Source organism: Polypterus senegalus, chromosome 7, assembly GCF_016835505.1.
Source record: "Polypterus senegalus isolate Bchr_013 chromosome 7, ASM1683550v1, whole genome shotgun sequence".
Classification (NCBI taxonomy): Eukaryota; Metazoa; Chordata; class Cladistia; order Polypteriformes; family Polypteridae; genus Polypterus; species Polypterus senegalus.
Genome location: NC_053160.1, coordinates 52389183 through 52415358, shown reverse-complemented (window position 1 = coordinate 52415358; position 26176 = coordinate 52389183). Strand labels below are relative to the sequence as shown.

The following is a 26176-nucleotide window of genomic DNA, read 5'->3' as shown; positions in this document are numbered from 1 at the left end:
CGTTCCCCAGTTTGAGTGAGTATGGGTGTATGTATTTATGTATTTTTTTTAATCATCTTTTAGAGTCTCACAACAAGCTGAAAGAACTGAACTTGCAATGTTGTGCTATCCAGAAGACCTAGTTCCTTGTCATTCCAACCTCACTGCTCTCCCATCAGTTTAGTTATTGGCTAGTTACTGTAACGATACCAAGTGTGGCAGTCTATTGCAGAGCCCACTTATACCTAGCAACCTAACCTCTAAGACCCTGATATGGATTAAATGGGTTTCAGAGTGTTATGTTACATTAGTTTAAATACTGTATGTTTAGGAATGTGGTGCTGTATGGTGTTTTAACTGTTTTTTTTTAGTAAAAGGGTAAGCCGGTCTGAGTCTGTCTAATGAGGAGTCTATTCTGTCAAATTAAACTGTTTTAAACTGAATAAATGCAGGTTTGATTGACAGTTAATTAGCTACTCTTCTACAGGACAAACAGATCTGCTTGTGTATCTGTTCTTTAGAATTATGCCCACTTTCAGAAATCACTTTGAGAAAAAGACAGTTTAGAGCTAACAAATGGGGCATAAAATTAAACATATTGAACCTGAATCACATTTCCCATATTCCTTTGTGAAAGCAAAGCACACACTGTGAGGACAGCTGAAATCTACTTGCAGAGTGTAGAAACCGGTAAACCAGACTTTAAAGAAAAGCAGGTGTTCAAAAAAAGCTACACTGACCTGCTGGATGGCAACACTTGTAGAACCATGTGTTCATTGGGACAGGTCCATGCTTCTTTTATACTGATAGTAAAGGAACTGGTTTTACATTTTTGAAGCTCACCAAGCAATCCACTACATTGAGTGTTCGTGTATGCTACTTCTACTATTATCATTAATTTGTTAGTTGTATTAGTTTCCTATACGGTATCTGATCAAAGCCATCCTGAAAATTTATACTGTATGTGCCCATGATCAAGTGCTTCTCTTGCTGCTTTATAAAATTCAGATATATACTCAGCAAAAAAAGAAACGTCCCTTTTTCAGGACTGTGTATTTCAACAATAATGTTTTAAAAATCCAAATAACTTTACAGATCTTCATTGTAAAGGGTTTAAACAATGTTTTCCATGCATGTTCGATTAACCATAATCAATTAATTAACATGCACCTGTGGAATGGTCGTTAAGACCTTAACAGCTTACAGAAAGTAGGCATTTAAGGTCACAGTTCTAAAAACGCAGGACACAAAAGAGACTTGTCTACCGACTGTAAAAAACACCCAAAGAAAGATGCCCAGGGTCCCTGCTCATCTGCGTGAACGTGCATTAGGCATGCTGCAGGGAGGCATGAGGACTGCTGATGTGGCTAGGGCAATAAATTGCCATGTCCGCACTGTGAGACGCCTAAGACAGCGCTACAGGGAGACAGGAAGGACAGCTGATCATCCTCGCAGTGAAAGACCACGTGTAACAACACCTGCACAGGATCAGTACATCCGAATATCACACCTGCGTGACAGGTACAGGATGGCCACAACAACTGCCCGAGTCACACCAGGAACACACAAAACCTCCATCAGTGCTCAGACTGTCCGCAATAGGCTGAGAGAGGCTGAACTGAGGGCTTGTAGGCCTGTTGTAAGGCAGGTCCTTACCAGACATCACCAGCAACAACGCCGCCTATGGGCACAAACCCACCTTCGCTGGACCAGACAGGAGTGGCAAAAAGTGCTCTTCACTGATGAGTCACGGTTTTGTCTCACCAGGGGTGACGGACGGATTCGTGTTTATCGTCGAAGGAATGAGCGTTACACCAAGGCCTGTACCCTGGAGCGGGATCGATTTGGATCGATGGCTAGGGCCATTTCCCCCAGAAATGTCCAGAAACTTGCAGGTGCCTTGGTGGAAGAGTGGGGTAACATCTCACAGCAAGAACTGACAAATCTGGTCCAGTCCATGAGGAGGAGATGCACTGCAGTACTTCAAGCAGCTGGTGGCCACACCAGATACTGACTGGTACTTTTGATTTTGAGCCTCCCTTCATTCAGGGACACATTGTGAAACATTTTTAGTTTATGTCTTATGGTGTTGACTCTTTTAGTATTCATACAAATATTTACACATTAAGTTTACTGAAAGTAAAAACAATTGAAAGTCAGAGGATGTTTCTTTTTTTGCTGAGTATATTTGTGACATGTGGTATGCTGCACCTAAAATCATTCTGACTGTTTGTTAAAACTTCTGTACAGGTATGTGTTGCTCAAATTGCCTTTAATACAAAGGAATGTCAAAATGTACCTAGAACATAAAGGTTAAATCCCATTACAGCGAATACCGAAAATTTTCAGAGTATCAAATACTTTTTGTGGGCGAGAAGAAATGTTTATAGAACATCATGTTAAATGAATCTCGTTTTAATGAAATGTAAATCTCAGTATAATAAACGTTTTTTGACCAAAAATGGCCACAGAAGACAATAATGAGATGCAAAATATACTTAATGCCACTCCTACACTTTCCGCGCAGAGTCTCGGGAACCCTGCAACAGGCTGTCTCAAAGAGAGAGACACTCTGTTGCAAATTTCTGGTCTTGGGCAGTCTCAGCTAGCATATAGGCATGACATCATACACATAGTCGAATTCTGAGTCAGTTCCCCACTGAGCATCCGCGTGGGTAGTTGTGTTGTGTGCGGATACTTGTTCAAGTTTCATAGCGCTTCTCGAAGTTTTCTTCGAAATTAACAAAATAAAACATAGAGAAACACCATTAGTTTACACTGAAAGAAAAATTGGCAATCCTGGAAAAAGTTAATTCTGGAATGAAGAAAAATGGTATGATGAAAACATTTTGGAATCACACCTTCATTATCATCTAACGTCTCATTCTCAAATTAAATATTTTTTATTCAAGTTTAAGAAGCGAGGTTTTCTATACAGATTTTGTCAAGTTTGGGTAACAGAGTTGAATGTGAGACGGGAAAGTGAGAGAAGGTTTTCAAGGGAAATACAGGTACATTATTATTGTGCAGAAAAGGAAGGTACAATTTAAAGACTTAATTCAGAATAGGAGCTGTGGCACAGTTGATCGTCCTACTTCAGCTCCCTTCTTTAGATTCAATGTACAACAGTGGCTCTGAATCACCACTGTGGCAGACGTGCTATGGAGAAGACAGATCAGGAGAGTGTGAAGAAGAGCAGATCAAATCCTGGTGTTAAATGTTAAACATTGTGCGACAAGCATGGGACACTGTAACCCTGATCCTGCAGAGGACAACCAATTGCTTTGCATTGGTTTACTGTTTACCAGACGCAGCAGATCAGCTACAGACCTCCACTTGTGCCGCTGCCATTAAAAATGGCTAATCACCAGCGATCCCAGTCACAAAACTATACGTATTTTCTCCATATTTGTTAAAACAAAATTTCTTTTATAACCGAATATTTTTAAGGTCCCATGAGTTTCGTTATAATGGGATTCCACCTGTATTTTTAAAAATTAAAACAGATAGAATACTGAGTTTACTGGAGCATCATTTTACAACAGGATCAAAATTATTAACACATAGTCCAACGGTCATAACGGTTGATAGAACCATATCACAGGCATGTTCAAAATTGTCAGAAGTAGTGGAAGTGGATGGGTGACCTGATCATTCTTTATCAGTGACATTCGTGTACTCCTTTCAATCCATTCATTGTTTCCATATTCTGCTCAACGTTGATAGATCTGTGTTACAGACATATGCTCAGCCCACAAAAAAAAAATTGCAGCACAAAGCTGATCTTTGGGGCACAAAGAAAGAGGAGTATCTATGTTAGCAACACCATAATAGCAGGATTTAACTAAACCAGTTTGAACCTATGACTCAGAAGAAACACCAGCACACATGGGCAACTACCACTGCAGCCAACACCTTGATAAATATAAAACATTAATGTGGATACTTTTTGATTTACTTTTGCAATTGTTTTCATTAATCTGCATTTAATACACATTAAGTCAACTGGCCTTTAGTTACTAGTCTAGGTGCAACTTGATCAAATTTTTTAACGTTTACTAGCGTTCAACTGAGAACAAATTAATCACAATCTTGCTGTTGACCCTGTTGTCATTTTCTCTCTTTCTATAGTCAGTAAACAGGCAGTACTAAATTCAGTTGATAAAGTCAGATGCACACATGTTTGGATATAAACCCATGATTGCACTTTGATTAGCTATATATTTTGCTCTTGTGCAGATGAAAAACAGCAAAACCCTTCTCGAGGGGTAAAGCTGTGAAAAGTGCTGCATGGTTCTATAGTGTCAACCAATATTCAAACTTTAACTTCAAGCCAAAGTTAAAGTCACATGTAGAGTATAGCAAGTAAATGATAAATTAAAAGAAATACTTCCAGAGACACACCCTAAACAAGTAAAACTCAAACACTGCAATGTCAAAAAGGCAGTTGTGCTTTTTTGCATTGCAGAGCTAAAGCGAACCAGCCGAAAGCAGCCATGCTCATGACATTCCTGCCTACTGAGGAAATTTACAGATGACAACACCTGACATGCTTGTCTTTGACAAGTGTAAATACAATGAAATAGAATTCATTTATATATTTGCTGTTAGATAAAACGACCTGCCTTGGTAAAAACAAACAAGTCTGTATTAAAACTAGCATGTATTGCTAAACTTCACAGAGGACAGACACGAGATAGGAAACAGTCTAATTAAACAAAGAGTTTATTTTACAGTAAATGAAAATCTGCAGCCACTATGGACCCCCTGGAATAAAAGTGAAACCGCTGACACACAGCAGCAGGCAGTTTAATATTTAGAAGAAAAAACTAAAAGGATCACCGACTGCTCTAAATAAGGATCAAATACAAGGTTAGAATGACAATATGAAGGGCTGAATATCTGCATGCCTCTGAACTCCTATCCCACATGTGCTCAACAACTGTATTACAAAATGAATGGGCCAGTCTGAGCAACACATTCCCAATTTATCCCATGAGCCCGAAGAAACTGTCACCTAGTATAGACAGATCAACTTGTATTCCTGCAATTATTCAGAATCACATTAAAGAGCAAGATTTGCAACACATGAGCCTTATGTGGTTATCTTATTGAATGTACATTAACTTTTTAAAATACACTTTCCTATGACTCTTTTTTATCAAGAAACACATTTCTTTTATTTTGCCTTAACATTTTACAGAGATAGTATATAAAGAGCCAATACTGGTGAAAGACTGGCAGGGAAGAGTGCAAGTGTGGATAGTCCTGTCATTCTCAAGACTTCACCGACTAACACTGTGCCTCTATGGATTTATTGCAGTAGAACTGTAAAAATGAAGCCCTAAACAAAGCAGCAGATCATAGGCTTGACCACAGAAAGTGGTACAACAACACAAATGTATACTTGACACAGCAACAGGATAAAAGAATGGACAACTGGGCACCTGCATTCTGAGGCTAAATACCTCACTAAGTTATTATGGAGCTGTCAATTGTAGACGCAGGTATCCCGTTGGCTCTATATATTGTTTTCTTCTTCCTTCTTTGAAAGTTATCCCTGTTACCCACCAGGTACCCATAGTCAAAAGCATATGCTGTCTCCTGGGACATCGAAAGGATGTCAGTGTCACTTTTGTGGTGCAGTTACAATGAATCCATAAATAAATGTCAATAAAAATAGTGAAGGAGAGTGTTCCATAAATAATTAAAATCCATAAAACCAACAGAAAACCAAATGTCCCTTCCACGGAGCAGCAACTTTCAAAGTGTTTTTTCCTATACTCTGTACATAAACAGAGCCACGTTGTACCTCACATTTATACTAATGGAGAAGCCTAACAACTCCACATTTGCTTCTTAAACTCTATTCTAGACTCAACTGTCTGCCAGATGACAACCATGTCAATTCTGCTGCCAAAGAGCAAATAATTCCTTCATCTCGGAACTCAGACCCTTGGGCTCTTCACCTCCAGTCAGTACCCATTGACCACAATGGCTCCCCTGCCCTTGACTGCATTAGGTAGGGTTGCCCCACCCTCTGTGAAAGCCTACTTCTATTGCAAGGAGATGACCTCACTTGTAGTTTGGCCCCTTCTCTCTGCTTTCTCCCATCCCATTTCTCCATCATGACTAGCCTTTCTTCACTTACCTTGTTCTTCCCCCCCTGCCTTTACTCAGTCTGTTATATCTTGTAGTGTAGGTACAGCAATTGTTGACCCATTGAACTGCTAATAGGTATGGATGCTCAAACCACTCGCCCATATCTGCATAATTAATTATTCCATTCCACAATTAGTCCTCTGTGGTCGCACGGCCTTCCTATACACCTACACTAAAGACGCAGAGTATCACTGCACCCCGCCATTCTGCCACTGACCTAAGACATGCTGTGCCACATTTGCCCTCAGGGTTGGTTGACCTATAGAATTTTGATTCATTAATAACTGCATCCAGTTTAGGCCATTCAATTAATGAATACAATTTTCTAAACTTTTTTTGTATGTTTGCTGTTTGCATAGCCCTGTGTAGAAAACAACTGAATGTCTGGGTGATGTTCACCTTTTTTGGTTCTCTTCAGTGTTGCTCAAGTTAGGCTCCATCTCTTCATAGCTATCTTTTGAAAAAAACTAAATTTGGAAAATGGAAGAATGGAGTAAGTACAGAAAATCAATATCATATTCTGAACTTGCTTACTTCAATTCCAGTGAATCATTATCAGGGGCAAGGCAGAAGCCAACCCTCAATAAAGTGCCTGTCACAGAAAATATCTGACTGAAAGAGAAAAGAATTATTTAATAACTAACATATTAGTGTTTCTCAACATTTTCCCATGCAAGTGTCTTTGTGCCTCTCTTTCTTGGTTAATCGAGGACTAAAATCATAGCTGGGGGTGACCCCTTGATGAGTCAAGCACAAATGCAAGAGTCCTCTCTTGGTGAATCAAGCACAATCTTCAGAACGAGGGATGAGGATGGTTGTCCTTGTTGAATCAATTGAGATCATCAAACAGGCTGAGCATGGTTGTTGAAGTGGCATCCTGCCACGATGCACTCATTACCCATTTTGCAACACACTAACATTATAAAGAAATGCAATTCACATCCCAAATGTCACAACACAGTGGTTGGGAAGCACTGTCATATATGACTAACATAGCGTTAAACAAGAAGCGGCTGCTCAGGCACTACTCGACCCACCATACTTGAAATTCACAGACTGCCTTGCTTTTGCTCTATTTGCTACTAAAAACTTTACAAAATGGGTTTTTAGTGTATCTGCTATGACCTTATAATTGTCAACAATAAAGCAGGTACTTGGCCCTCTGTCAGAAAATGCCCTTCATCTTGCTCGATTCTGTCCAAATACAGTGAGCTGCTCAGCTAAACCATACAGAATAAAGAAATAGTGATGAACACACACTAAATGAACGCACTGTCCTTATTTTAAGGGTCAACCTGGTAGAGTGTATGAGCGGGCCCTGTGTGCACTGGCACCCTGACCATATTTGTTTAGTGCCTTGAGAGTGTTATTTTATGTTTGAGAATAATTCAGGGTTAGGTTTTTCCCTGTTGGCTGTATATAAATCCCATAGAATAACGACTGGCATCTGTGAACCCCTGAACTACATAAATAGGTTAGAAAATTGAAAGTCAAGTCAAGTCAAGTTGGGGAGCATGCACTGGTACATTGCGCTGCCGCACCCACTTTACATGACGAAACAACTGAGGATTTCGGTTGGCAACCCCCCAGGCAGACACACGGTCCAGTCCCACCTTCCGGAAACGACCCTCTATCCTCCACAGCCATGTGTTACATGGGCGACCCATTGGCCTGGTCCAGCCACTTGGGTCCCCAACAATAAGGATCTTACAAGCTGGATCACCCTCAGGGAAATGCGCCACATGGCCGTAGTGCAGTAGCTGATGCTCCCTCACAATGCAGGTAATGTGCCTTATTCAGGACTCCATGAGCAACCGCTCATTCAACACAAAGTCAAACCAACGGTACCCAAGGATTTTCCAGAGAGACACAGTACCAAAGGAGTGCAGTCTTCATCTCAGGTCACTGGATAGCATCCATGTCTCGCAACCATACGGCAAGACAGGAAGCACCAGGACTCTAAAGACTTGAACCTTCGTCCTTTTACACAGATATCAGGAACGCCACACACCCCTTTCCTGCGACCTCATGACCCCCCATGCTCTCCCAATCCGTCTACAGGAAGAGTCACCAAAGACATGAATGTCACTGCCAAGGTAAGTAAAATCTCCAAAAAGTTCTTCTCTGGTCAAATCGTTCTCAAAGTTAGAAATATACAGGCACAATTATCTGCAATAATGCTTTTACTTCTAGGCGTATGCTATCTGTAAATCAATTTGTGGCTACCTGAGCTACTGTCCTTCCCACTTTGATAAAAAGGCAAGAGAGCAGACATGGAACCCTGCGACAACAGAAATGGATAAGAAGGTTCAAAAATGGAAGGAAATGATTCTTAAATGTCTTGTTTTATTGCACACAAATATCTGATATTTGTCTAAGGCTTCTGCTTTTTTGTTTTGAAAACCTTTTCATATTACAAAGTGGTTTAACTCATACAGTTTCTTAAACATTGATTGATTGGTCAATTGTGCACTTTTGCCTGTTTTCTCACTCTGATTCCTTTAATTCCATCATGTATTTCAACTGCTCCACTGACAGACTGAGGAGATCGTTCCTCCCCCACACTATGCGACTCTTCCACCCGGGGGAGTAAATGCTAACATTAATTTTATTTTAATATTTTTCATTTTTATTACTATTTAATATTGTTTCTTTGTATCAGTATACTGCTGCTGGATTATGTGAATTTCCCCTTGGGATTAATAAAGTATCTATCTATCTATCTATCTATCTATCTATCTAATTGCATGTCTTTTTCTGGCTGCCAACTACATAAATAGCCTGGCTTTACTCCTCCAGATGCTCCAGAAAACACTATGATGAACATTTAAGTTGGAAACTCAGAACATTTTGCAAGTAATGAAAAATGCCAATGAACATTTAATATGAGGCCAAAAGCCAATGCTTTGGTGTTAATCTGTTTGAAGAAATTTGAAGCAAATGTTAAGCATAGGCTAAGTAACTAAGCACTAAGAAAGATTTGCAGGGAAGTGCAAAAGGTTGACCAATTATGCGCATCTTTTTCATCTTACCAAGTAATGGGTTTAATTATTATGAGGTAAAAAGTGGGATTAGAAAGATTGTGCAATTAAAACAGTATGATTCCTCTCTTTAAGCACGCCACTGCAGAAAAAAATTGAATTAAAACCTCATTTTAACTAGTTCCCTAAATAATTTTTCATTTGCCATTTATATTCTATATACATATTGTATTTTCAGTAGCATACCAAGGGAAGACCATTTTTGTGGTTTAGAAAGCTTATGAATAAATCAGATCATGAAATTGTTTTATGTTGATTCAATAATAGCAATACGCCTACAAAGAAGTGAAAACCTTGCATGTTCACACACAAAAACAAACACTCACGCAAGCTTATATTCAGAATTTTAAGCACATTTTGCATGTCTGTATTTTGGCACTGACAAACTTTATATAGCTTATGCTTAAAGTCTCTCTTTAACTGTATATTTTAATCAGAGGTTGGATTATTCACGTTCCACAGTTATTCTGTGAGAGCAGTACACTGCATGAACTTCTATTTCTTAAAAAGACTCTAAGGATTCATTACTACTCTGAAAATTAGCAAGAGCCAAGAGGTTGGCCTGTTTGACCTTGATTTGTTTGGTTTAACTAAATATTTTAGTGGATCTATAAGGAGAATGAGAGTTGGTGCCTGACTGGATGATGCATTCCTTGTCTATGGCTATGGCTGCCACCGGAACTTCCAGAACAACAGTATCCTATAACCTGAAGTAGTGGCAGGCATCCAAAAAAAAAAAAAGACGCCTTGAAAAGTCTGCTTCTGATTAGAGGTCATGCTAAACTCATGGAAGAAGTTGTCCTCAAATTCTTAATTAAAAACGTAAGCCATTATCTGTGTCTATAATGGTACTGGGCCTTAAGAATATTCACTATGACACACATTTACAAAAGTATCCAATTGAACATAAATTGAAACATGAAAATCAGTACAGGGGCAGGGTTGTTATTGCTGGCACCTTATAGCTCTAGAAGACTGGATTTGAATCTGCAATCTATCTGTATGGCGTTTGTACATACTCACAATGCTCACATCCCAAACACATGAAAGTTACATCAATTGGTTACTCTACCTTAGCCCCAGTGTGACTGAAGCGACAGTGTCTCTCTAGTGCCCTGTGTTACCAGGACAGACCCCAATTCCCATGATCCTAAACTGGATTAAGTTGACTTGAAAGTTGATGGATGGGTGGGTTTTGTAATATAAAGTGATTTGGTCTTGTGGTTATTCATGCATTTGAAAATGACTTTTTGTCTTTACTGTCATATAATACTCATTCACATTATCAGTGTCCAAATAATAATTTAAGCCCACTTTAGCTAATATGAGAGATGGAGGTATTTAATGGGAATTTCAAGGGCAAGGATATGGGTGGCAAGTACACTAAAAGTCCAGTGGGGCAGCATCTCATATTTATCTTGACTGACAGGAGAGCAGTTTAACAAGACATTAGTGCCATTTAACATTATAAAAGATGGCCCGCTCCCTGTGAGATTGTTCTGCTCACACCTCTCCTCTTATCGAATTGTTTGTTAAATCTCAATCAAACTGGAAATAAATAAAAGCTAATTTGCATAAGAAAAGATACCAAGATAAGGGGGTTGAAGTATGACTAATGCAAATTTCACTCCTTTCAGATTACATTTTCATTGAGGTGCCACAATAAACACCTGTACTCCTGTTGTTCCACACATTTGGCTATTCTACTGGAGATCATTTTGCGTTCACAGTGCACCTTGCTTTTCTTTTTAGATATGAATATTCAATGTTTTCACACATTCACTAGGTCAGTAGATGAAGAAGTGACATGTCGTTAAGCATAGTCATCTGAGATTTACTGGTTCTGCTTTATGCAATGGATTTGATATTTTGTATTTTCACTTTTTTCTATTAAACACATAAGAAATGTCTGGGAATGATCTAGTAGTTCAAAACAAAAGATTACTAATGTTGAGCATGTGCTTTGCCAAAATAAAATAATTTGAAAGTTTAGTATCAGTACTTACAGTAAATAGTGACCAGAGGTTTACTCATTTGCAACACATGGTCAAGCATTTGTATCCCACAAAACTGCTAAAGATGTTTTTAACCTTTATGGGAATATTACAGAAATGTTACATTCTTGTCAGCAACTACTTCTCACTGCATTTCTTTGGAACAATTAGTGATGAGCAAAACAGGCATGTTTCGATTTGCATACAGTTTCATGAAATTGACACTAAAATTCATACATTAAGCGACTGCAAAATGCAGAACCCACTAAAGAACAACTGTGCTCCCTAAGGCTTTCTTCATGCTTCTGTGTTAACCTGTGTTTTATACTGCAGCTGTGTAAAGTGGGCGGAGTGGTGGCTCTGAAGTTAGGGATATGCACCAGCAATCAGAAGGTTTCCAGTTCAAATACTGTAAATGCCAGAAGTGACTCTACTCCGTTGGGCCCTTTAAGCAAGGCGCTTAACCTGCAATTGCTTCATCCTGGGTATGATGTTAATCTGCATTAAGCCCTGCAAGCATGTCCTCCAACTTGCAGGGAAAACATGGGGGTTGGTGGCAGGTCTGGCACTCTGGCCACCATAAAAAACCTCATACTGTTCCAGTGTGGTGCTGAGGTGTCACCAATCCAGGTGGTTTGTCATGTGGTGGGCGTGGCAACATGCTGTATCACCGTCTGCTCCCAACCTCCCTCTCTCTCTCTCTCTCTTTGTAAAGCAGGAAATCTGTACCAAATTGGTAAAATCTAATCTATTTTTGCCTTTCATTCACATCATCACAGAAGAATATCTTAAAAATGAGACATGATGCATGTTTTCCACAGTAAGAAGCACCAAAACACACCATTGTGCACATTACTGGGTGTTCACTATGGGCAAACTCAGTACAAGGAAAGTAAGGGAAGCCAAACCCACTGCCCCCTTATCCGGAGTTACTTAGCAACCACTTTATTCTATTGAAGGATATGCACACATCAGGCGATTCATCTTTTGTTCACTAGAGAACTTTATTTAAAAATAGATCCAAAACCAGACTGCTAGAAGCTGTGTACAATCCTCTTATATGAGCAGACCATGATGGCAAAATGTGTCACATGACTTCTGCATCATGTATTCAGCAACAGATAAAGTAACGGTAATCAATAGGGTCACGGCTATACAAGGATCCATGCAGAATGACAGTGACCATACCAAAGCAAAGAGCAAAATGGTGTTCCAGAATAATGATAAAATTATCAACTTACAGAAAGACATAACTGACACATATAAAGACTGGAAGTAAGCTCCCAATAAAAAAAATGCAAATCCATGACACAAGTATCAGCAATGCAAGTCAATGAAGGTGCATTTTCCTAGCATGCACTGGCTCCTTTAATACAATATGAGTAACATTTAATGCCCCAGAGCATTTCAACATCATTATTGAGTTCATGTATCCTGCCATGGCAGCATCGGCCGATGGGCCTTTTCAGCTGGATAATGGTCATATCACAAGGTTACAAAATATCTGGGAAACACTCCAGGAATGTGAGAGAGAATTCAGCATAGTATAGCAGCCAAACAGTCAACTGATATCAACCCAGTTACCATCTGGGAAATAGGTTATTTGGCACCGAGATCCCCGGGAACTATTTTACAGCAGCAATACAGAATATTGAAGCTGACATGGGTCAGAACCTCTGTCCTTTACACTTACGTCCACCTCACAGTAATATTAGGATGTTCTGAAGACAAATGTGGTTTTAGCTCCCAGTTAGACAGGTGTATGTAACACACGTTTGGATGAGAAAATACTAGTCATGCAGCGCTAGAGGTATTATATGTCTGAAGACAACTGTGAATGATTTTGAATTAAATGTATGTGTGACATTTCTAAACCAATTCAATAATCTCATAAAGGTGGCGCTTCAAGTTGAAGGCAGTGATTTAAACAGCAAAGAGCAGCAGTGTTCTTGACAACATCATATGGCTGAAGTATCTTCCAAAAACACCTGTGTTAAACATTTGTGTGTCATACTGTATGTGCAGATAGCACATTATATAGTGCAGGTTAAAAAAACATGAATTATCACAAGGGAAAAATAATTCTGTTACACCAGGTTATATGGCAAGACATCACTGGACTAGTAGTAAATAGAGAATGATGCATTGCTGTCAGCTGTTTGTGGTCTGGCAGCAACAGTACGTTTGCAAAACGATGAACTCTAGAGTGTGCATCCAAGAAATAGGCAATGTGCTATCACACCCAGTTAAAAGCAGATAAAAAGAACTGTAGCTGATAATGATGAGCCACGTGAGATGCAGATTTCTGTAGTCAATACACGTGAAGTGGAAAATGTGTCTAATGACCCCATACCATCAGAACCACAGATAAGTTCCGTCTGCGTGTCTAAAATTATTATCTAACTGTAAGTGGCAAACAAGCCATACCACAATATACATAGACCATAATACTTGAATGAATTCAATATTATTCTTAATACATCCTTTTTGAAACATTACCGCTCTTAATGACTTAGCTATCAAGATGGTGTGGTTTTGGTTGTAAAACAGATGTTTATATTTTGCAAGAGGAAAATGGGGATGGGTCTTTGGAAAGAACTCTATGGAAACAGACTTTTCTGTGGCAGATTTCACTACTGTCTGTTACCAAGATTTTATCAACTTGTCCTCAGAAATGTGAGACAAAAATACAGACAAATCATGTGCTTGTAAACTTCTAAAGCTTTAAACTGTAAAAATAAAGAGTAACAAATAGGTGCATTCCTTCTTGCAGTCTTGCCTTAGTCCTGTTCAATGGAATGGAAGAATGTTGGATACAAGGCACAAACCAACCCTCTGATGAGGTGCCAGTCCATCACAGAGTACACATACAGAGACACCTAAACTCAGTTACATGTGGCCAATTTAGAACGGAAGTACCTGGAGAAAAATATTACTCAGTTCCAGTTCCACTGTGAGGCAGCTGCACTTACAAACTGTCTTTATATATAATACTCTACCATGGCTGTTCATTTGTCTGTCCAGGATTTTAAATCACCTGTAGCTCACAAACCTTTTGAACTATTGACCTGAAATTTGGTACACATATACTGTACTACATGACCTCTGTTATCCGCTTTCGGGGTGATGATTGACCTCCAAGGTTATTCCTCTTATTATTGTATTTTATTGTAGAATCAACTCTCGGCAGCGGCCAGCAGGGCGGCCATGCAGCACATGCATACAGGCGCTGTTCTGATCCCTACCACCTTCGCCATCACTTCCCCTACCTCTTCATATCTTAAACCATTCTTGAGGGAGATTGAAAACTTTAATGCCAGCTTAAGTGAAAAATTAATGAAAATGTACAAAGTAATTGCAACACAAACACTAACTTAATCAGTTTTAATGCAAAAAGATGCAGATGAAAGAAGAGAAGAAGCGGGCCGCTAGGGTGAAGAAAAGAAGAGCTGCTCAGGAAGCAGCAAGCGCATCAACTAAGCAAACGAATGCTAAACGTACAAAGAAAGATTATGAAAACTATGAATGCTTAAGTCAATTGTACTCACTGCATGTCATTGTGCAGTGCCCCATTACTGGTATTAGATACATAATATAGGTTTCCTAGAAAGAACTGGCAAATTGTCCAGGGTTATGCCAGAAGCTACTGGGATAATCTGCAGCTCCCCAAGACCCAGAATTGGAACAAGCATGTTCAGCAAATAAAGCAAAGCTGATTTCTACAATCAATGAATAAAAGGGGACAATTTCAAAAAACAGAAGTGTCAATAAGTTGACAAGCACTTTCATTAAAACTGTAAAATAGGAGTTATACATATCACACTCCATGCATCAGACCGGAACACTAATTTCATCTCCCTACTTTGGGAGCAATTACTTTACAATAAAGGGTTTCTTTAATCCCAAGTGCTGTCCCTCAGTCCATGATTTGTTCAAGAAAGGCACAGTGATGAGAGCAATGGGAATGTTGTCGTGTTAAACATTTCTTTTGACAATTTTATTGTAATGCTGGGATGGAATGACGAAAGCTTAATTTGCATAGGTATATCATATGCTGAGTATTAGGCTAGCATGGCAAAGAAATGAAACTCGTTTTTTATTTAAAACAGATCAGAAAATGTGCACAACGGGGAAGAGCTGACTGAAATTTGACCCAAATCCCCATGACTGTAGAACTGAAAAAAGCCTGTATAGATGGACCTGTGATTTTAATCATAAGCAGTTGCATTAGAGATATTTTAAAAGTCATCATTTACCAAAGAGAAAATTACTTAAAATAACACTTTATATGAGGCATCACAGAGTTAAAAAAAAAAGTCTTGTGAGATGAAATACAGTATAAAGTACTAGCCGAAGCCCGCCGTAGTATATGGGCGGTGTAAGAATAGGAACGGAAAATGATGAGAAAGGAAGTCAGTATAACAAAGGCTTAGGAAACCACCGTCGCAGTATAACGAAAATAGCAAGGAGCGAAACCAATGCCAATGGTCGAGAGAGTACCTTCCTGTAGCAGGCTACGGAAAACATAAGACATATATAGATAGACGCCGCATTCACTGTGTTGCTCAGTCGACACGATAAGTCAGCGCGTCCGTCCTACTGCGAGTGGTAAAAGTGCCATTTAAACTAATACAGGTAGACGTGGAAACCAGGTTTTCTGATGAAAAAACAATAACGTTTTAAACAGTATCGTGTATATACAACAGATTTTGGCGAATCGTTTACATGCAATTATTTATATCCATTTATACACTAAATGCATATGTATCCCATGGTCTTAGAGTTGGTAGGCAGGGCTCTGTGAGTTGGTGATCGTGGCTCTCTGTCTTGCGTGCGGTGTAAAGTCAACGTGGCTCAGAGGTTCATGTGGACTTTTGCACAGACGAAAACGACTGAGGCTGTGTTTGATGAGTTGTTGCGTGCCTTGAGAGCGACTGTGAACTCGGGAGGACGGTTACAGTTGGTGTCGTGGCTCTGTTGTGTGTATCCCATGACGCGGTAGGAGGGTTAGAGTTGGCAGGCGGGGCTCTGTCTTGCTTGCGCTCAGTGTCTTGCGTGCCCTTAGTGAATTATATATATATAGATATACTCTCAGGGAGCACAGTGCCTAAAGCTATGCCTCCTTTCAGGCCTCCAAAGTGTTTGCTGAAAGGCATGGGACTTTATAAAATCCTTTGTCCTCCAAGTTAATGAAGCCGGCTCTTTTCAGGCAGAAATCAGAAGGCATTAGCCAACATGAGAGCATTGTGATGTCCTATATTACTGATAAAGCATGTCCTTGGGACCTTCTGACATAGCACAGTGGCTCTCAATTGTGGATTTTTCATTTTCACCCATCCATGTATTTTCTAGCAAACTTTCCAGTGCATAGATGAAGAAACTAAAGCACATCCTGGAAACACTGAGCTCAAAGCTGTAGTTAATGCTGGAGGAGGTGCCGTTCCATTGCATGGCACACTCACACATCTGTTGGTATATTTCAGGAGAAACTGAGGAACAAGAACAAAACTCACAGCCATAGGGGGGAACTAGCAAAAGGCAGACAGACAGCCGTTCAAATCATTTTTACTTCCACTATTTTTTACATGTTTCAAAATTTCAAGCATGGACAGAATATGATTTGCTCAAGGTCACACAGTGAAAAGCAGTTGGGATTGAACTATCTACCTTGTGGTGTACAGTTGAACAACTTAGCATCACCTCTTACCTGTATAAATTATATTAGAGAATGAAAGTTAATCAAGACAAAATGCAGTTAAAATGTAATTACAATAAGCATACACCTTTACTCTTTATATTGTTATGTTAATAGCATTCACTCATATTCTTAATCTGCACAATCAAATACACAGTAAGGAGGCTACAGCCTCAGCTGCCTTGAATGCAGTGCTGGATTTGATGTTAGCACACTGCAGGGACTACCGTTTCAAAGTCATCTGAACAAAGACATCAAAAGGATGCTGAATTCATTAAAAAAAGACTGATAAAATAAAACTCAATTGATCAGAAAAGCCAGCTATAGTACAGGGATGACCCTGGACTCACTAGAGACAGAGACAGAAATTCAGCCATCCTCTCCAAGGTGTATAGTCCTAGAGCACATGGCTTATTCCACCATACTGTGCTAAAGGGTGCTGTTGGGGCATATGTTTACATTCAGTCATCACACCATATAAAGCCTCCACCGTTGTGCTTCTTGTCACCCTTGCCAGTGATAACAGACACAAGAACATATTTGTATAGGTGCCATTTACATTAAATGTACACTGGGCACGTGTGTATTGTTCTTCATCTCGTGCCAGTGTATTGGCTCTCAGATTGTGGATAACATATGTCTGCTCTTTGTTACATTCCATACTGTTGCAGAATTTGTGAATTTCTCCAACCGAACATTGTAATAACTGGGGGTTGTATTGAGCCATCTGCAGACCCAAATGATGATGAGAAGGCCTAAAAAGATGTAGGTTTGCTTTTCAAAAATAAATACAATGTAAGTGGCCAGGATATTGAAACACAAGGCACATACTGTAATAAGTTAATACCACAAATTCCATGCTCTATTTATTAAGCAAATTAACAGAAAGACTTGTCGGCCTGCTAGTGCCATTTCCTGTGGTCTACTCCTTTTCTTTTTTTGTGTTCTCCCCCACCACCACCACCACCCCTCCCAACTCTTCTTATGTCTCCTCATCCCATGTACCTCAGATTGAAACACCGGACTAGCAAACCATTGTCAAGCACGATACCCCTGTCTAAAGTCCAGTTCAGAGAGACTGTGGAGGAGGTTTATTCTGACAGTCCATGCGCATCTTGATTAAGGAACGTGTCTAGAACTACACAATTCCCTTTTACTAATTCTCTTACATTAAGTTGTTTATTTAGCTATTATTTATCACATACGTAAAATTCTATTAATGATTTTTGACATTTTAAAAGTCAAGTAGTATTACTATTGCCCTTTATTGTCTTCCTAAAGGCACTGTCACTGGAGTTGAACAACTAAGCATTTCATTACATATCGTACTATATGTATAATTTGTTTTGTGACAATTTAAATTTGATTTGATACTTTATAAGAATAACTACAGCACTATTGGCCACAGATTTAACCCTAACCCTAACCCTAAACCAATAAGGGCTTGCCAATAATGGCCATATCCCCTACCCTAAACCTAACCCTAAACCAATATTCCTACATACATGTTGGGCAATCCTCAGCTCTCTAATCCATTGTATCTGGTAGCAGGGAGGCACTGATAAAGTAAATCCATCTTTTTGCCACATATGGAATTGGTGGACCCCAACTGTTGTCCATTTCTGCTAAGTTGCACGATTGCCTAACTCTGATTCCCCCTACATTACATGGCATAGCACCCACTGACAGTAGAGCTCCAGTATACACTCCTTCAAAGCATGTGAATTTCCCCTTGGGATTAATAAAGTATCTATCTATCTATCTATCTATCTATCTATCTATCTATCTATCTATCTATCTATCTATCTATCTATCTATCTATCTATCTATCCATTATTTGATATAAACCATTCCCAGTAGTTTCCCTCTGGTGGATCAATACAGTACTACTTGCATATCTGTCTAAAGTCAAACGGACAAAGGGAAAACATGCAATGTCATCATTTTCAGGGCAAGAAACTGAACCTGAAGTTGTGAGGCAGCCGCACAACAGAATCACCAAGTGGTGATATTCAAGTGCAAATTTGTTTTTTTTTTTAAATGAGTCTGTTTTTGACTAAGCATTTATCTTAGACTTTCATCAAAGCCAATCTAACTCATTTTAAAGTAATTCATTACTGAGTTTCAACAAATTAAAAAATGATATATTCATACAGCTCATTGCCGACATGTAAAAAAAGTCAAACGGCGCTGTTCATTTTACCACAGTGAACAGACAATGTGTGCTGCAAAACTAAATGTTTTTATAAAACAGACTTTTGCCTTTGGCATTTACTCAAGACCACCTATTGTTTTTCCTCATGCTGGTGGCAATCTAACAGTGCCCCTTTTAAATATGCAGCACAGCATTAGTGTACAAGAGTCAGGCAATTGATGTCAACGTGCTACATTGTATCTAAAGTAATCATCCATACTGGGATGAAAATGAATTCAAACTGTGAAGATAAATGAGGTGGAGATGCTAGGCAAGGACTCAAGCAGTGGTGTCAATTGAAAAAAATGAGAAAACAAGAAAATGTAGTTTGACTTACATTATGCAAAAAGGGAATCTGCATCTTGAATGCAGCAATCTCCACAGAGCACCCACACACGCCACGTGATGGTGTAAGGCTCAATTCACGTGAATCTTCTGTGCTGGCTGAATTCTTAGCCAGGGTGCCATCAGCTTGCACATTGCTAGGCTTTGACGAAAATAAATCATCAGTGTCAATCAGGAGACTAATCTATGCTTTAGGGAAAACTCCTCTGGGATGCCCCCAGAACATTTCCACCATATAGCTGTAAGCTAGTGCTGATTTCCATACACTTGAATGCTTGTCTGTCAACACTGTTTCCATTAGCCACACATTATCAGACTGCACAGTCTTTTTTGGTTAAACTTGTAATTATATCACTAGCAAAGAAAAAAGGAATGCAGATCTGGCTTCTCTGAAACCCACAAATGTTTCACTATTGAATATAATCAAGCACTAAAGAAACTTTCATGAGTGCTTTTGTGGGTTTGCAATCTTTTATGTTTTCACAGTAGGACCCTTTAAATCAGTGTTGCAAACTATGAGCATGAGAATGATCACTAAAAAGATTTTAAAAATAGCTAGCACCAATTTGCATTGCTTCTTATATGTGTTTTATGAAGAGCACCTCAGAGATAACCAACAGCATAACTTTACAAATGCTGTACTAATTAGTGATTTAAAAAAAGTTCAAACATTTGCACTTTAATTTGCACTTAAAGTAATTCTGCCTTCTGCCCCTACTCTGCCACTGCAGCCAAAATGTCCTTGGAAAGGGCGATTCAAGACACTCTGACACCTGCTTCTGTATTAAGAAATAAGCTCATTCTGTTTTTACAGCAGTTAGGTGAGTCACAATGAACCATTGAAATAACAGAAACAAATTTAGTGATGGACAGAATAAACGTACAGTAATTAACTTAGCCCCCATGATGCTTGATAAAGACGCATTTGAAGAGATGGCTTTATTTGATTCTAATAACTAACTATATACACATTACATATACATACATATTATATATACATATACTGTATATACACACACATATATATACATACATATACAGGTATATACATATATACATACATATATATACAAATATATAGTCAAATGAACTGCTTCATAGACAAACTAATCTTTTATTTTATTTGTATGCACACTTTTATGTTACATATTAAGATTACCAGGAATACTGGCTAATTTATATGGTAACGTTAATTACAATAATAACTACACTTTAACAAAGCTGGAAATACACTTTTCAATTACAAATATTTACAGTATTAGCCATGCATAAGCACATCATCTGTTCAATGTCTTACATTCGTCTATCACTTATAACGATTCAGGGTCAGAGGAGCAATAAAGCAAGACAATAATAAATGTGAGTGATGCAGACATTGTTTGTACCTTTGTGGCAGTCCAGGATTAAATGGTAACTATAAATGAATTACATGCTCATGGTGTTGCAGTCATCAGCTCAGACTTACTAAGATATTACTGAAAGATTCAGGATCCACCTTATAAAGTCAACCTATCTGAGTCAATACAAGAGTCATGTCATTTCAAATGCACGTCAGTTTCATTAGAAAATTAGTGATGGAGCATTTGGCCATATTAGAAGTTCCTTTTTTGAAACGAATATGGGTGCATTTTGTGTTATTTTATACAAAAATATTTTATTTGCTTCATCATTATGATGACTAACTAATGCTTGAATTGCAAGACCTCTTTTAATGTCTTAATCTGTTACTTTGTACTAAGTTAATAGTTTTCCAGTATTTTCTAGTCGGAAACTAAAGCAAAGGGATTTTCCTAATGATAAACATGTAATAACAGCGGGAAAATAACAAGACGAAATGAACAGCAGCAACTTCAAATACGTTACGAAAATAAGCACGCTGCAAACACACAGCAAACAGTGGTTAGCCAAGGTAAGTATGAGATGGACAAAAGTTTACCAGGGAACATCATCGGTGCAAACTGCCTGCAATCTAAAGAGCAGATGAAAGTCAAGTGTTGATGATGCCGCACGACGAGCACAAAGAACAGGTAGCGATCTTCATCAAAGTGAGCTCTGGAGTCGCGTGCGCAACATTACAACCCATTTTGACAGCCTGCTTTATTTTCTGCAAGCTGTCAGCCATTAAACCTTTGTACAAAGAAAATAAGTTTCTTGCTTTTTTATTTTTAACACCTACTTGGTAACCTGCACAGTAAAGAACTAGAGGGGTTCCAAAAATTTACCAGTGACAGCCTGAGAGCCGCTAAATCATTACGGGAGTATTGCATCTCAGAACTGGGAGAGAGCGCAATCACCCTTCTGCCAGTGCGTCTCACTAATGAAATGCACACGAATGGTCTTACACAGGAGGCGTGAATCTAAACATAAGACTGCAAATGTACAGTTGTTTGACAAAAAAAATCACCATTCTTACCAATAAGGAAATGAGAAAGGCATACAAACGAATTCATGAAAAATGAAAAAAGTGTGCTCGCTTACCCGGGATCGCCAGGTTGGTTAGAGGGGTATCGTGGATGCTCTCCGGTAAACTTGCCATCCAGTCAGCGAACCTCAAATCGTTTCTCCCGTGAGAAGAGGCCATCGTAGTTTGTCTGTGTCTGTGTCCCGTCTGTCCGAATGCCTCTTTTCACTATGCCGTGCAAGACCCCAGTCTCTATTTACTCTCCTCCGCTCGCTGGAGAGCCACACTGCGAGAACAGAGAAGACGAGAGGAGCCACACCTACAGGATGGCGCGGAGCTGACACATGCTAATTGTGAGTGACCAACCAGTACGTGCGCACGCTCTCTATCGCTCTCTCTCTCTCTCTCTCCTTTAACTAGTCGCTCAATCTGTGCATCTTTGATTTAAAGTAAGACTTATGTATTTGTTTGTATTGGAAAATGAAATATTTGAATAAATGTCACGGAAATCTATCTATCTAAAAATGCATTTCATATCTAAAGTGGTATTTTCTGTCACCGCGGATCGATTAAGGGGTTATATTTAGGAAACGGTAATAATAAATATAATCCATAACTGTGATGATAAATTACGAATAACACTCACTGTGCTCTCATCTTTACGTATGAGTTACTTATTGAAAAATCAATGGATCACCATCCAGGGCTTTATAGTAATTAAACGTCACCCTTAGTAGTGATATAAACTCTTATCAAAAAGTGGCTTCTTATTTTTATGTGTAACGGTCCGTAATCCTTCTCCTACTCAAGTCTGATCACATCACATGGCACTAAAATAAAAAATGATTGTAACATTTAGCTTAGTGACCCTGTAACTAGATAAAGCGCTCTCTTTAAACTAAAGGTGCCGACGTGCATCTTCGGCGTGATACCACATGTGTGGTCCCCAAAAGCACCACCTACGTAAAGGTTCCAGAAAGAACCTTTATTTATTTAGATCAAATGTTCTATAAATAGATATGAATAGATAATAACAGATTTATGAAACGCCAAATTGCTCCTGAATTGAAAAGGTCTCTTCTTTCTACAATACAGTCTAAGTTCATTTTTTCTTCATCTGTTAGTATCATAGGTAGCATACTCTACTCTATTCGGTTTCAAAGCCCAAACAACCAACTTCATATACAAAGAACCTTTCCCAGAATGCAATGGTTCTTTGTAAAGCAACAGTTCTACAAGGCACTATACAATCCAGTAAAGTGCCATTAAAGAACCATTATTTTTATGAGTGTGTGTGTCATGGATAGAATGTGAAAGGGTGAGCAGAAATACACCAGTGTTTAATATAAGGAATACCGTAACAGTCCCACCCAAAGTAATGTCAAACCTAGCAAATCTCACACAGACACAGGGACACACTTAAAAATAAAGGTGCCAGACTGGATCTTCAGAGCAATGCCATAAAAAAGTCATCCACAAGAAGGTTCCAGAAAGAACCTTTATTTATTTAGATCCCATAATGGGTTCCATACAGTAAATAACCATAGATGTCAATAGATTTGTGAATTCCAATGGTGTATGATTTTAAAAGGACTTTTGCTGCATTCACAATAACACTGGCTACATCCAGGTTTTCTTCATCTGTTAGTGTCCTGCTAAGGATTTCAGGGTTTTTTTCACCCTTCATAACAGAAAGTTTTTCAAAGCACAAAGAACCAGCTTCATATGTAAAGAACCCTTCAACAGAATATAATGGCATTTCATCAAGGAAAGGTTCCACGAAGAACCACAAAAACCAGTAAAGTGCATCTCATGGTGTCATTATAGAACTGTTATTTTTAAGAGTGGAGAATTTAAACCAAGGTTGCTGGATACCCGTGAGGTAGCAGGATGGACTACTGCTTCACCTTCCTATGTGAAAAAGTTGCTCTTTTCTGCTGTTTCTTCTGAAAAAAATTATTTAGCAATCACTGCCATTTTACATTTATATCATTTAATGGCACTAAAATTGTCTTCCTAGTCCTTAATACAGTATGTCTGTACATTAAGAATTAAGTGAGATCTAGTTTATGTCAAGAGGTCTCAGTTCAAGTCTTGTTCCCAGCACCACCTCTGTGGAATTTTCCCATTCTTCCCATGTGGCCCTTTCACCAGGTATTTTGGTTTGTCTCTTGGTTAACTGGTGGCTGTAAATTGGCCTGGCATAAAGAAATGTTGGTGTGTGAGTGAGTGTGCCCTGCAATGGACTGACAATGAATGTTGGTTTTGTAGTATTAGCCACTTTTATGCCCGTGATTTGGTATGTGATGTTTTTATCTGTAACATTATTTTTACCCTTGTTGTGGTCATTTATGTCAAAGTATCTTCTTTTATCTATGAGGTGTTTTGTAGGTGGTCCCCCAAGAGGTGGTGCCTCAGCCCTATAAAGGATGAGGAAAACCTATTGTCCCATGTGGCTCATTGAATGCGCTCATGGTATGGTGAATTTCAATGGTAATTATTGTTTTTGTGCTTGTTTCTTGTGATTTCCTGGATTTTAGGGCTCTGTCCTTTATATTATGACCACTGTTTTGTGCTGGTTCCCAAAGTTGGTTGACTAGCTGAAATAAATGACTACAGACGGGTGGCCCTCACATTATACAGAACATCATGACTATATAAGAAACATCACCTGGATGCACTAGGACACATCATCAGTGATATATCCTGAGGTCATCGGGCATTCCGGGTCTCGCAACATCATACACCCTCGCTCAGGTGACCCAGCCGGGGTTGATCACTCCCAAACTTGTATGCCAGTAGCGATCCACGGATCAGCCCTCTTCATCCAAAGCCACCTTGAGGCTCTCTCTGTGGCTTCACTTGTTGATTTAATGGCCCTCTTCTTGGCCGCTCTTTTTATGCCCAACCGTGTGAGGACTCTGCAGAGTAAGCGTCCTGCAAATCCTCTGCAACCAATTTCTATGGGCTCATAGAGTACCCTCCAGCCTCTGCCCCTGCACTCCTCCACCAGCTCCTGGTACTTGGCGTGTTTTCTCTCACTAGCTTCCTCGATACGTTCTTCTCAGGGCACTGTCAGTTCCAGCATGATCAGCTGTTTTGAGGCTTCAGATGTAATGATCATGTCTGGCCGAAGTGTTGTTGTTATAATTTGCTGAGGGAACTTTAGCTGGTTTGCCAAGTCAGCCTGCAGCTGCCAGTCAGAGGCTGTGTGGAAGAGGCCTGTTGTTACTGCCTTTGCCTGAGATTGCTCTCCCACTTTAACGAAGGTAACTGCCTTCTTTGGGCCATGGAGGAGTTTGCTTGTCTTGATGGCTACAGTCAAGCTTTCAATAACTGCCTTGAGCACCTTGTCATGGCGCCACCGATAGTGGCCGTCTGCCAGTGCCTTAGGGCAGCTGCTGAGTAGATGTTCTAGATAGCCTCTTCCTGAACACAGTGGGCAGGATGGTGTCTCGCTCTTTCCCCAGATGGGGAGGTTTGCTGGGCTTGGCAGGGCATAGTAGACATAGTAGACTGACATGAAAGAAATCTCCCTGCATGCTGTCCAAACATGTGATCCTTCGCTGGAGAGTACTCTCCCACCTTGTCCACGCACCCTGTTGCTGGAGTCCTACTGACCTGCTCACTCATGAAGACACTATAGCAGCTGCTTCTGCGTCACCTCAGTCCACAAGTCCAGTAAGGACTGGAAACCCTACTCTTGGCATACCAGGAACACACTAGTTTTGAGCATGCAGTCTTCTACATGCTTACACCAGACCCACTCCTTTTTGGATGAACTGGGTGGTTATGTGAGGGTTATGTTTTTTGATTTTTTGAGTGCATTTAACACCATTCAACCCTCCATTCCTAATGATAAACTGGAGAGGATGGATGTGGATTCCACCTTCACCTCCTGGATTACTGGACGACAGCAGTTTGTCAAACTGCGGAATTGTGTCTCCGGGTCAGTAGTGAGATATGTTGGAGCCCCAGATGGGACTGTTCACATTATACACAGCAGACTTTAAATATAAGTCAGAATTTTGTTACATTCAGAAGTACTCTGATGATACAGCTGTTGTGGCATGTTTAAGGAACTGGCAAGAAGGGGAATATAGGGATCTCAATGGAGCTTTCAGTGACTGGAGCAATAAGAACTGTTTGGTTCTATATACGATAAAGACCAAGGAGATGATTGTGGATTTCCCCAGGTCTAAGCTCCCCCTTCAGCCTGTGAACATATGAGGAGAGGACATTGAAATGGTGTAGAATTATAAATATCTACCCACCCTGATGACAGACAGGATTGGTTTGTGAACACAGGAAGGTGCAGAGAAGGCTCTTTTTCCTTAAAAGACTCAGATCATTCGGCATATACAA

The 26176-nt window shown here is 39.5% G+C and overlaps 1 protein-coding gene across 2 annotated transcripts in view; it reads right to left on the bottom strand.

The window, feature by feature from the left end:
* The window catches only part of plcxd3 (phosphatidylinositol-specific phospholipase C, X domain containing 3), a 263014-nt gene extending 240856 nt beyond the window's left edge, over positions 1–22158 (bottom strand). The window contains exon 1 of one of the 2 annotated variants that reach the window (XM_039758623.1): positions 21889–22158. In XM_039758623.1, the coding sequence (XP_039614557.1) occupies positions 21889–21991 (103 nt within the window). In that variant the 5' untranslated portion in view covers positions 21992–22158. The remainder of the gene's footprint in view (positions 1–21888) is intronic. The other variant, XM_039758622.1, reaches the window with a different exon arrangement.
* Positions 22159–26176: the final 4018 nt, after the last annotated feature.